We start from the raw sequence: 13,266 nt of genomic DNA on the forward strand, positions 1-13,266 counted from the left end.
AGTCCGACTCACCATTCATTCACCAGCTGAGCTGTGTACCACTGCTGATGGCCAGACACTTCAGAGCCTAGTGGCCCAGAACCACCGTTTTCATTACAGGCACGGGCTCTGTGGCTCAGCAAATAGGACAGGACACAGCCAGGATGGCTTGTCTCTGCTGCACAGTATCTGGGGCCTCCATCAGAAGGACTTGAAGATTGAGAGGGACTCAGTGACTAGGGGCTGGAATCCTCTGGATGCTTGTGGTGCTGGCTATTGGCAGGGCCACAGCTGGAGTAGAACACACTTACGTGTGGCTCCCACATGGCCTGGGCTTCCTTACCGTGTGACAGCCTGAGTCCCCAGCTCCTACGTGGCAGTGTTCCCCCAGAGCAAGTGTCCCAAGAGCAGGGTCGAAGCTGCGTCATGGCATCTGTGTGACGCACCCCACCCCCAGAAGTCACGTGGCCTTGCTTTTGCCATGCTCTGTTGGTCAGCGCGGTCACACAGGCTCACCCAGGTGCAAGGAGAGGGGACGCAGACCCGACTACTCAACATGGGCAGCGTGGAGAATTTGCGGGCGTGTGTTAAACCACCACACCAGCTGGTTCGTGCTGGTTCATGCTAGGGAAACAGAGGCTCAGAGGTGATGGAGATGGTGGTGGCAATGGCAGCGGCAGTGGCAGTGGCTGTGGCTGGGACCCTTTGAGCTTGTACTCACTGCCAGGCACTGTTGGAAGCATTCCCTGTGTGTTGACTCGGGACCCTCACACCTACCCTGTGCGGCGAGGGCCAAGAGCCTTGTTCTGTAGGAGGAGGTCGTGGGGCACTCACCCCCTCATCTCTCGGATGGAGGAGGGAGCAGAGCCCACTGCTGAGCCTGGGGGTCTGGACTGGTCACCTGTATCCCCTGCATGGAACAAGCAGGATGCCCTAGAGGGTCCCAAGCACCTTGGGCTCTGCCCCCATTGCCCTTTGTGTCTGTGCAGTACAGTCAGAGAAAGTACAGTGTCTGTGCCATCATCGCTGCCTTGGATGACAAACCTGGCATATCCAGGCCTTTCCTAGAGAGACTTTTGAGTCACATACTGTCCCTGCGTGGCTCTTAGAAGGCCGGTTCTGTGTAAGAATCACAACTCCAAACCTGATTTGTCATTAAACCTTCTTCACTGCCCTTGGCTGGGGACTGATCTCTTATGGTCAGGGTTGGGGGTGCTTGGCCCTTCTCCCCGCCAGGACTCTTTCTGTTTCCGTTGGCTTGCTAACCTCAGGGCATGGGGCAAAGGACACAGTCTTAGCAGTGGGCACTGCTGTCTTGGACCCTTCGGGTGACAAGTGCTATACGGATGTCCTCACATGAGCACCTTCATGGGTTTTTCAGAGATCCCATGGGTCCCTTGGCTGGGGCGTGGCGCCCGTCCATTCTGGGACCACAGCAGTCCCTTCACAGAGTCTGTGCACCTGGCCGGCTCCTTGCGGCTTGGTTTCCTGCAAGCCCCTACCTCCAAGCCAGCACTCCTCACAGAGGCGGTGGGAGGCCACACCTCACCTTTCCCTGACAGACCTACCAGTGCAGCTAACACTGGTGTGGCCACCGCTGTCCTCTGGCTGGGGCCGTGTGGGCTCCCATGCCTGAGGAAGGCACTAGGAGTCGCCTGGCTCTCCCAGCTGCCAGGGACATATGTCAAGCTCCCCAGGTGGTCTGTGGAGTCCTCCCCCTCCACTGGAGAGTAGTGAGCAGAAGAAGAGAGTACCGCATGGGCGGGGGGTGGGGATTCCCCCTTGCCCCCCCCCCCCCCCCGCCGCCGTAGCTTTTTTTTGATTCTCAGAATGGGTAAAGGGGCTTGGGGGAAGCGCCCGAGAGCCGAGAAGCCCGTGTCTGCCTCTCCACTCTGGGAGTTCACATCTGCTCTGTTCCTCGTCTCTCTTCTTAGTAGCCTGCTACATCAGGGTCAAGCAGAGGAACAGAGACACCAGCCCACTTTGGTCCCACTCCTCTGCCCCGCTGTGGCCCAGCTCCACACTTTGCACCAGTGGCTTCCCGGGGCTGCTTGCTCTGACTCCAGGGAAAAAGCCTCTGGGCCTCACCACTGTTGAAGGGGGATCAGATGCCGTTTTTCAGGAAGAAATGAAGCGGGGCATTCTGAATGATGTGTGAGCCAGATCTTGGCTCACGGCGAGGACCCGTGAGAGCTGCGTGTGTGAGAAACAAAGAATGTGTGTGAATGTAACAGCGACCGGCTTCCAGGCTCGCCCATGAAGCCTGGCCTGAGAGAACTTTCTGTGCGCAGGGCCCCATGTCCCTGAGTACCAGAGGGCAGCCCCAGGGAGGGCCCTGGTCTGGGCACAGGGCTCGCAGCACACACAGTAAAGAAGCCAGGAAACACACAACTCCCTTCACCTTGTGCGCCATGTGCTCCCATGACTCCGTCGGGAGCCTCAGATCCGGCCATGGCCACTCCCCTTCTCCAACGCAGAGAGGCACTGGACTCCGAGCTCCCGGCAGCCCAGGCAGAGGCTGGACTGGAACTCGAGTCTTGTGACTCCGAGTCCCCTCTGCCACAGCTGCCTCCTATTAATTTCCAGTGTGCAAGACTTGGAAAGTAGCCCGTGAGCGGCCGCTGTCTGCCAGACTGCTTCAATCGGGCAGTGCTGACCCAGAGCAGGGACGTGGATGCTGCTGGAAACCCGTGGGAACGAGGCTCCCTGTCCTCCTCTGCAGAGCCTACCCCTCTGTAGCCAGAACCCCACGCCTGGCGCACTCGGGCCTGGACAGCCCCCGCCTCCCTGAGCTGGTGCTGCTGGTAGGAGACTCTGGTCAACAGGAAATTGCATCTCGTTCCTTACTTACAAGTGCATGGGTGTTGTGAAGGCAAGTGCAGGCTGCCAGAGAGTGAGGGACTGGAGGGCCTGGCCCCGAGGATGGGGGTCACTGCCCTCTCTGAGAACTGAGGACATGTGCACCAGCAGCACAGGGCCTGCCTCTCAACAGAAGCCCTTCCATCGCTAATCGAACCACTGGCAAAGGGGGCAGCTCAACGGCTCTTGCCTCTGTTTCTCCCTTCTCCCGAGAAACCCATCTGGTCGAGCGGAAAGTTGTTTCTGGAGCGTTTCAGTCTTGCCTGCGATGGTCCACATGGGTGGGCAGAGGAGGACGCTGGCTCCTGGCGCTGGCCATCCGACTCAGGTGGTAGGCTAGGCCCCTCCAGCTTGCTCCCTCTAGAGACCCGGACCCAAGGGAAGGAGAGCGTGTTGCAGCCCCAAAGATGGGTGCTACCTAGACAAGGTGCCTCTGAGGGAGAAGTGGTGACAGCCCAGGATGGGGCTGCTGCCCAGGAAATCAGTGCATTGCTTCTAACGCCTTCCATTAGACTTACAAGTGAAGCCCAAGGTCATTCTCTTCATGCATCTACAATGACACTTGTCTCAGATATTTGTTCTGTTGACCCTGGATCTACACAGGTTCCTTTTTAGCCTGTCCCTTCTTCTCATTCCACAGACACTGGTTCTGTCCCAGTTCTCACTGAGTTTACAACTCTGGATAATTTTGCCCACTCCTGGGGCTCCACACACCCCTGTCTGCATGCATCTGTCCCCGGTGCCATCTGTCTCCTGAACGCCACACCCAGCAGCCTCCAGACATCAGTCCCAGTCTGAACTTCCCATCAGCCCCACAGGCCTGCTTCCTAAGTGAACAGCAGCAGCCTCCACTGAGGCTGTCCTGAGCCCCCCTCCCGCCGTACCCCTGCTGGTCCACCTCCTACCCACCTGTCATCCTCATCTCTCCTTCCCAGCCTGTCATTCCGGCCCCATCCATGTGCTTTTTTAGCCAGAGTGTGCTTTGTAGGGTACAAATCTGAGCACATCACCCCTCCTCCTGAAAATCTCTCCACCTTTCTCTCAGTAAACCCCAGCCTCCGCCCATGGCCCTGCCACTCTGGGCCACCCCCCCCCACCCCCACCCCCACCCCCACCCCAGGCATAGTCCCCGCCCTCAGCTCTTCTGCCAGGCTGGCTCCCTGCAGTTTATCTAGTAGCTTCTGTTTTCTGTCATCTCGGGGTCTTTTCTCTTTTGCTGCTGCGTCTGCATACGCCACGGCGTCGGCTTGGGCCAGCCTGGATGTCAGACCCGCCAGCTCCTCTCCGACCTTCCGGTGTTCTCGGATGCACAGCTCATGGCTCTGCTGCTCACCAGCTGCTTGCCCAGGCAAGCTCCTTAATCCTTCTAACCTCAGGTCCCACATGGTGGCGTCGAGATTACAACCAGGCCTGGGAGGCCGTGTTATTGCACCCATGTGAAACCTTCAGCACAGTTTCTGGCCCCCGCAGATGTGCAAAGGTCAGCTGCTACCATTACCACCATCGTCATTGACATGGTCGTCATGCCACTGGTGTAGTGACTGCTGTGAACGGACCTGTTACCTTTCTTTCGATCCAGGCATGTGTCCTATTGGTGTAGTCACTGCTATTATCATATCTGTTCTCTTCTGTCCTCCGGTCAAAGCCTGTGTCCCTCCCGGGTGTAATGACCTGCATACTTGTCTTTCTCGCCCACTTGACTGTAAACCCCATGAAAGCAGAACACGAGCTCCCTAATCCAATGTGGCTGACCAGCACGTGGCTCAGGGCTGGCTCCGGGCCAGAAAACACTTGCTGCAGAAAGAAGGGAAGGATGCTGTATCATTTCCTCTTCACAGGGAGCCTGCCAGGTTGGGCCACTGTTCCTGTTTGGCAGACGTAGAATGAGGCTCAGAGGTGCCAGGTGACTTGCCCAAGGTCACTCAGCCTGCAAGTGGCCGTTAACACCGGAGCCCACGTCCGTCTGCCTCTGGATCCTGGGTTCTTAGGACCATTCATCACCCCGACTCCCGCCTACCTCAAAGCCGTTGTTAGAAGGCCCTGTGCTCTTTCTCTTCCAATCAATGAGTGGTCTGTTGGGCAGCTTGTTGGTTTCTTGAGAGAAATGTAATGAAAACCAGATTTTTTTTTTTTCAACACGATATCTAGTTCCCCACAGAGACTGTCAGTTCTCATATGTTCCAATAAAACTGCTAAAGAAACAGCCACTTAAAGAGCTTTAAAGATTATTCATGGAAAAATTATGCTGAGGAAAAAGAGAGCAATCCTCTGACATAGTCAAGCCACATGGTCAGTTTTTCCAGCTGTTCGTGCCATATCGGGCCGGGCAGCAGGGACCACACTCCACAAAGCAAGGCCAGAACCCCAGCTCATTATCACTGCCCTTACCCCTGCCCTTGCCCCAGGGGACATGGAGAAACAAACTTGCCAGCTGCCCAGCTCAGAAACGGCCCCAGAAGACACGTGTCTCCGGTGCTGTCACGTGGTGGCCATCCCAGGCTTAGTGGGGCCGGAACGTGAGGCCTTTCGGTAGCCGAGAGCGTCACTTACTGGCAGAGAAGCCACCCCCATCCTGAAGTCCCAACTGAATGGAAATTCTTCTGCTTCAGCGTCAGACCAGGCTATTGGTCAACAATGCAGGGGGTGGGAGTGGCCGAGACCCGGGGCACCCAGAGCAGCATTGGCTTGGACGCTGGACCCAGGCAGATCCAGCTTCTTCTGCCTGGGCCTCCCACCCTTCCCCTCGGCTGGGCTGAGGGCCATCTGAGGCCAGTCAGGCCTCCCAGGGCTGTGCAAAGCAGCGAGAAGAGGGAGGCGGATCTGGGCCTTGTCCTGGTGGGAGAATCAGGAGCCCAGCGGAAGAAACCAAGGGCATATCCGCAGGCCTAGGAGAGCAGCACACGCGAGTCAGAGCCAGGATGCGGGGAGCACCTCGAGGCAGGTGAGAAAGGAGTGAGTGGGACAGCCACCGAGGTTACCAGAAGAGCTTTGGGGGTCCAGCTCTCTAGGCTCAGCCCAGCACGCTCAGCCAGCTGAGGGAACAAGGCCAGCACCCCTCCAGCGCGTGACCTCATGTGCCTCAGATGTCTCTTTAAAATGGCGACTGTAAAATTGCCAGCTACCTACGAGTTTATGAAATAGGATGTTGGAGTGTTGGGACAAGCCTGGCATGCAGCTGGCGCGCAGTAGATGTTTGTCCTTTCCACCTTAACCTGCAAGTGTAGCAGTTGGACCTTTTGCAACACACGCTTCCTAGAGGAAGTGCCACCCGCTTCTATCTGATCACCTCAAGTGTGACACTGTTTTTTTCTGCCTCAGGTTTTAACGCCTGACCTTCGAACTGCTAGACCTGCCCCCCCCCCACTCCCTGTCCCGCCCCCACTGGGAGAGCCGTGGACCCCTGGGCTCAAGTCCAGCACGTGGCTGCTGAATGGGCCCTGGCTTTCCCATCTATGAACCAGAGCTGCTGGGAGAAGCCCCGACATGGAGGGCAGCACGCCCCGCACCTCGGTCCCCGGCACAGAACACTCGATCGTGATTATCACCGTCATTATTACTGTGACAGCACAGGGAGTCGAGTTCCAGTTCAAACCACAGGGGCCAGAGCAGTGCAAGCTGACCTTTACAAAACACTTTCTGAACCCATGGTGGGAGCCAGGGTGACTCAGTCAGTGTAATCCCGCGGCCATGCCACTGATAAACAAGGCGAATTCCGCCCTCCGCATGGATTCACTTATTGAGCAATAAGTGCAAAACAAAAACAAACCAGGACGGCCTCCATTCTTCCCTTTCTTCTCTGGGGCAGACACACGAGACATTTCCTCCAGGCCTGAGCTTGCTTTTGTCCCAGCTTTTGTGCAGAATGTCTTCACTGGGGTGCGCGTGCGGGCCACCTGGAGAGCAATGGCCAGACCCGCTTGAAGCCAATGAAATCAGAACCTCCAGGATGGGCCCAAGAAACCCCATTTCTCTCCAGATGCCTCTGCTTCATCCCCCGGTGAACTGGGCTGGTGATGGCGTGGACCACCTTGGATTTCAGAGGCAGAATATAAAGTGTGGGGACTCAGACCATGCAGTGACATGAGTGATGGGTGCGAGGAGATGTGCAAAATCTGGGGGCCTTGGCGATTGTGTATGGCAAGCAAAGAGGAGATGAGAAGAGACAAGTCACAGTCTAGGAGAAGCCGAGATGACCCCACCTTCCAGGCCAGGTGGCAGACTGTCCAGAGTTGGAAATAGAGGAGGAGGCTCCAGGTTCAGCCTTCACTGAGCTGAACTTGGGATACCTTACGGAAGTTCAGATGGAAACGTCCTGGGTCTATTGGTTTCAGGCTCAGAAAAGTGTCCATTTCAGACTCATCAGCATATCTGGTGAGATAAATTAAATCAAAATCAGGAGCCAAAGAGGGAAGCGTGTGTAGAAGACACAAGCGTGAGAGCTGGTTGGAGGATAGGCAGCCCACGGAGGAGCCAGAGCAACAGTGGCGAAGATGCATGGAGAGAAGCAGGAGAGTGAGACACCCGGACACCCAGACACCCAGGACATATGATGTTTCGAGAAGGACTGGTCACTGGCACCAGATGCCACAGGCTCTGGTGAGAAGGACAACGGTGTTCATTAGTTTCACAAAAAGGAGGTCAATGGAAATGTCACTGGGTGTGGAAACCAGATTTCAGTGACTTGAAGGCTGGGTGTGGAGGACAGTAGCAGAGCTGCGAGGACAACAGCCCTCTGACGGGGCACGACCGGCTGGGAGGAAGACGGGGCCAAGGGACCTTATTTCACAGAGAAGGAGAGACAAGGGTGTGTTTAGAGGGCTGGGGAAGGGGCCTGGGGAGAGAATGGGAGGTGATGGCGTGAGTTCTCAGAGGGAGCAGGTAGAACCGGGAGGAGACAAGTTCCAAGCCCTGGGCCCAGCAGGGAGCCACGTGTGGGTGCGGCCACCGGTGACAGTCGCAGGCTGGACCCGACAGCCACAGCTTCCTCATGGAAGGAGAGAGCAGCATTGCTTGAAAGGGAGAGGGCCACAAGCTGCGCAAGGGGCTCAAGGACAGAGGGGTTGGTGGTGGGGCGCGGGGGTCTGAGGGAGGAGGTGTGTGTGCCCTGTGGGTTGTGGACGGGAGGCAGAGGTGAGCCAACGGCGGGGAGCGGGAAGTCTGTGCCCCGGACGGGGTGTGTTCGCCTGCCTCCTGAACCTTCCAGAGTACCAGGAGGGAGCTAGGCTTTCTTCAGTGACAGGCTGGGAACAGGGCTTAGTATTTAGAACATGAAAATGGGGATGAGTCAGGCGTGCTGGAGGACAGGGAGCCCTTAGGCCCCGTGTGGATCTGCGGCGTCTTGTGGTGGAGGGTCTGAAGCCCTGCGTGGACCTCACAGGCCCTGCAGGGAAGCTCGCCCGTGTGGCTGGGCAGCAGCCTGTCGGCTCGCTGTGTGTCGATGTGCTGTGCAGGGAGCCGCCAACTCCTTTGTGGAAGCGCGGGCTCTTAACTTCCAGCGTCTGTCCTGGGTAGCTAAGGCTAGACTAGCATCTGGGGTCCCCTCCCTTCAAGACTTCCCTTCCCACTACCACAGTAGTGGTCAGGACCTTGCCCCTCCAACTGTATAGCCCAGGACGTGGCCGCACAAAGGGTTCTGCCTCAGTCTCCACACTCGGCACCCAGTGCAGTTTGTGGCCCCAGCAGCCCCCCCACCCCGCTCTCGTGACCTCCCACTGACCCCATGGCTAAGGCTGAGGAGGACATGGCAATAATTACCAGAATCAAACAAGTAGGAGCACTGTCTGTGAGACTCCACGTACGTGACCTCATGACCTCCCAACTGCCTGCAAGGTCAGCTGAGTTACTCCTGCTTTCCAGAAGAGGAACCTGAGGCTCAGGGATCAAGTGAAATGACCTGTCCGAGGTCATCAGCCAGTAATGGATAGGCCTGGCGTCTCAGCCCCTGCCTCCCTAGCCATGGCCTACCGCAGGAAAGCCACTGCCTCCCCGAGAAGCCCCCTATCCCCTTTGGCTGAATGAGCAGAGAACAGAAAGTGGCCACGGGGGCACAGGGCACGGACGCTGGACTTCGATTCAGGAGATACACTGTGAGCTTTCAGTTCTGCCACCCAGCTGGGTGCCTTGGAGAAATGTTGCCGTGGGGAGACCAAGCTAGGCTGCCAGTCCCCATGCCTGCCTCCCGCCTGCGCCCCCCACCTCCATCCGCACATTGGCTGTATTAGCCAGTGGCACTGTCTGGTCCAGGGGCACCATGTGCAGCAGGACACCAGCCATCTTGACAGTTCAGAGGCTAGTTATCCTGCCAGTGAGGGGTCCGTGTCTCATGAGTAGAAAGCCTCGAGGCTTCTGTGAACCTTGTCCTGCTTACGTCAGCCGGGCCTAGTGCCTTACCCCACCGGGGCCACCACCTCTGAGCCTCCCCAGCCTGCCCTGACCATTGCTCTCTCTCTCTCTGTTCTGTTCACAGGCCCCTCCGCCGGCTCCAGCTCTGCGAGGTTCAGCCGACGGCCCACCTGTCCTGATGCGTCTGTTGCTGGCAGCCTCCCCACACCCCCTGTCCCGAGACACAGGAAGAGCCACAGCCTGGGAAACAAGTGGGTGACTGAGCATCTCCCCGCGCCCCCCAACACCTGCCGTGGGCTCCAGACTGGGCTGAGTGTGGGACATGGGCTCTAGGGCTGCTGGGAATGCTTGCCCACTGGGGGGCTCCCTTATCCGTCTGCTGAGTGCTCTCGGTATCCCTGGCAGGTGCCCTCTCCCCAGGATGACACGGGCTCAGAGGAGTTGGGAGGGCGGCTGGGGCAGCACAGCCTGTGTACCGGTGGCGAGCATCACTGGTTCAGGAGCTGATGGAGGAAGCACACGGGGAAGTGCAGGGAAGTGCAGGGAAACGATGGTGGGATTCCAGAAGCTTTACCCAAGCTCAGTTAGTGCCTCCCTTATGGAAACTCCAGAGTCCACTGGACATCATGACTGTCATCCAGGACATCACCAAATGTCTCGAGGCACAGGCACCTGCCAGTGTTGGGGCTCAGGGTCTCTTTTCGCCCGTTGTTTCAGAAAGCCCGAAGGGCAGTGAGCCTGCTGCTGGTTTGCCCGGCCATATGGGACTGACACCCGGGGGTGGGGGTACCCAGGTCCCTTCTGGCCTCATCATGGCCGGGCCTGTGTCCCCAGGGTTTTGGGCACAGACTCTTGAACAGCTGGGTCCCTCCTCCCTCTGTTCTTCCCTCCTCTCCTTCCCTCTGTCCCTCTCTCCCTTCCTTTCTTCCTCCACTAAGACACAAGACTCAGGCAGCTCAAGCTGGCCCTGGGGTCCCTCACAGGCCGGAGGGGGAGGGTCATCTCTGAGTGTTTCGGGCTTTGCCCTGGTTAGATGCTCCGCCATGTGCCTGCCGTGCCTTACATCCTTGAGCCCCTGCAGGCGTGCGAGGTGGGTGCTGTCTTCATACTTTGTGAGAAGCCGTCCTCTGAGACTCAGTCGGGTGGAGTACTTTGCAGCTGTGAGCAAGGTTGACACAAGGATCTGGATCAGACGTGTGGCTCCAGAGCCAGGCATGCTGGCCGCAGGTCACGCCGCCCCTTTCCCTGTGTGGCTGCATCGTTCGCAAGCACTGTCCGCTCACTTGAGCCTTGTCGTCCTCCCGAGAGACGCAGGGCAAGTATCATTAGTCCCCATTTGACAGATGGGGAAACTGAGGCTCAGAGAAAGGAGGCGACTTGCCCAAGGTCACACCATGAGCTAGGGCAGAGCCTGGACTTGCACCATGCTTCTGGGCGGAAGTCCTTTTCCTCCAGCTGCACCGTCTGCTCAGGACCCCCGGGCACGTGCAGGTGTGCTCGCTGTTATGCCACAGATAAGGAGCTTTGCCTTCTTTCTTCCTTTCCATTTTCCAGTATGATGTGTCAGTTGAGTGTAGTTGAGAGTAAAAGTGCGACATTCCCATCGGAGAAAGCGAGGCACCTGCTGGACGACAGTGTCCTAGAGTCCCGCAGCCCCCGCAGGGCCCTCGCCCTCACCTCCTCCTCTGCCATCACCAATGGACTCTCCCTAGGTAAGCGTCTCCGGCCTGCACACGACAGCGGGCGGGCCACAGTCCGGTGTGTGCTCCGTGTCTGTCTCTGTCACTGTGCAGGGCCCGGTGGCCCCCCACCCCCTGCAGAAAGGGCTCCCTACCGCAGTCGCCCAAGCCAGGGAGGCCTCTGCTTCCTGGTCTCCGGGGTTCCACTGGGTGCTCCGAGCGCAGCAGGCAGGTGGAAGGAGCCGCCGGATGCACACCTGAGACCCGCTGTTATTGGTTGGCAGCTGCCAAAGCCTGGCTGTGCCCCAGGGGGCCTTCTGTCCTGGGGGCACCACAAGCCCCAGTGTGCAAAGCCAAGTAGGGGAAGCAGTAGGTGAAGCTGCCTGGGGACAGCAGCGGGGCGGGCCACCGGGTTCTTCTTGTATACTTGTCTTCACACTGAGAAGCCAGAGTTTCGGAGGATGAAAAATTGATCCTCAGGGATGAAATTGCGTGTTTGAGCTAGAGCCAGAAATGGTACTTGTGTCCATGGAAGGAACACAAGCCGAATCGCTGAGGCCAGGATGGAGAGAGGCTGAGTCAAAGCTAAGACACTGTTGTGCTCTGGTCACAGGCCTGTCCCCCTGTAGTGCCCAGATCACCTATCATGACAACCATCAGACAAGTACACTGTCCACTGGCCGTGCCTGTGTTTCCGTAGTCTGTGTGTCTGTGTGTCTGTCTGCTTCCCTTCACAGGGAGCCCTCCCAGGGCTGGTGGCGGCTTAGGGAGTCACCAGGGTAGGGGTTTGATCTCGTGAGGTCTGGTTGGGGGCCCATGAACCCCGGGAGGAAGTTGCGGGGAGGGCGGGGATCCCAGGTCCTGCATACCTGCGAAATGAGGGAGGTCTCTGAGTCACTATCACTGGGGGGGAGGGGACAGCTCTCTCCCACTGCCAGAAAGACTGTGACAAGCAAGGCCTATGTCTCCCTTCTGGCCTGGGAGGAAGTCATCCTCACTGGACCCAGTCAGGGGTTTATGACAGCTCAGGACAGTGCAGCCCATGGTTCATAGGTGTCAGTATGCTGGAGAGAATTCTGGGGTCAGTATGGTGGGGAAGGGCTGGGTTGAACCAGGTAAGCAGGTCTGTTCGCAGAGCCTTGAATGTGCCGATGGGCATTATGGATCACCAAAAAGGCGGTAGAGTCTGCAGGTTCTCCCAGTCTGGTCATGGGACCCTTTTCCTTGGAGTATTCTGGAATGAGGTAGGGATGGGGAGGAGGTTCCGAGGAACCAGTCTGGGAAACGCCAGCCCCAAAGCCTTCAGCGGGGCAGCAGGGCAGCTGTTTTACATCCCAGGAAACTTGCTGAGCTGTGCCTGAGCCCCCAGCCTTGACTCAGAACACTGAGTCAGACACAGTACTCTCCAGTATCCAGACAGGGATCAGCAGGCGGTTTGGTTCTCCGCTCCTCTTCTTGGAAAACTCAGACACTTTTCTGTATGGAGCTGAAAACCATGCGTGCGTGTGCCCTATTTGGAGCCCTCGTCACCCGGTGACTCCCGAGGGACCTGAGACCTCCTCCCTCCCCCTCTCCCCCTGCCCAGAGTCGGTGCCAGAAGGTGGCCCGCAGAGGGCCAAAGCGAGGCAGTGCCAAGGCCTGAGGGAGAGCACAGAGGACTGGGCCCTGTGCCGTGAGAGGTGTCCTTGCGGCCAGAGCCGGGCCTTGGCGAGCAGGTGTCCCAGTCCGCCCCAGAGGGCCAGCTGGGGGAGATGGACCCTCTCTCCTGTGTATGCTGGCCAGGAGGCAAGGGGCCACTTCTGCAAGGCTTCTGTCTTATGCCAGGCAGTTACTGTGACAGTCCTGGCCCTTGGGAAAAGAAGTGCTCATTTGGCCCGTGTCCTCACTTGATGAGGCTTGTTCTAGCACTGGTTTCACTTGGTCCAGGAGGGAGGCTGTGGTAGGGCCAGGCCAGGCCGACATGGAGGCTGAGGGGCGCAGGGCCTGGCGGGCCAGTGCATAGCCAGGAGCAGCCTTGCGGGGTCAGGGGTGGGCAGGAGGCAGTGGGAAGGGTGGAGGACCTACCGGGAACAGTAGGGGAGACTTCTTTTGACCATCCCAGGAGAGCGAGTGAGAAGTGGCAGCAGCAAAACCCCCAGTCACACGGATCCCCCCGGGGTCAGAAAGCCGTGTCTCCCGCATGTCTGTGGAGCTCAGGGCCCTGGGCTTGCTGACCCAGGAGAACGGACTCCTGTGGGGTTGGCCGCTCTTCTGTGAGGCTGCCACGCTCATTGATCTGTGTTCCTTTTCCAGGCAGTAGTGAGAGCTCAGAGTTTAGTGAAGAGATGTCTTCAGGGCTGGAAAGGTGAGTGTGGCCTCAGCTCAGCCTCTCTCCCAGGGTGGCACTCAGGGCTCTGGGCAGGGACCA

General features: G+C 58.2%; 1 protein-coding gene across 15 annotated transcripts in view; it reads left to right on the top strand.

Annotated features, from left to right (window-relative positions):
* RALGPS1 (Ral GEF with PH domain and SH3 binding motif 1) overlaps positions 1-13,266 on the top strand; it is a 275,034-nt gene that overhangs the window by 236,016 nt on the left and 25,752 nt on the right. For 12 of the 15 annotated variants that reach the window (XM_047701132.1, XM_047701131.1, XM_047701141.1 and 9 more), the window contains 3 exons: positions 9,305-9,431; positions 10,735-10,892; positions 13,152-13,203. In XM_047701132.1, coding sequence (XP_047557088.1) covers positions 9,305-9,431; positions 10,735-10,892; positions 13,152-13,203 — 337 coding nt within the window. The remainder of the gene's footprint in view (positions 1-9,304; positions 9,432-10,734; positions 10,893-13,151; positions 13,204-13,266) is intronic. The other 3 variants (XM_047701143.1, XM_047701144.1, XM_047701142.1) reach the window with 1 other exon arrangement.

This window comes from Lutra lutra, chromosome 13 (genome assembly GCF_902655055.1).
Source record: "Lutra lutra chromosome 13, mLutLut1.2, whole genome shotgun sequence".
Classification (NCBI taxonomy): domain Eukaryota; kingdom Metazoa; phylum Chordata; class Mammalia; order Carnivora; family Mustelidae; genus Lutra; species Lutra lutra.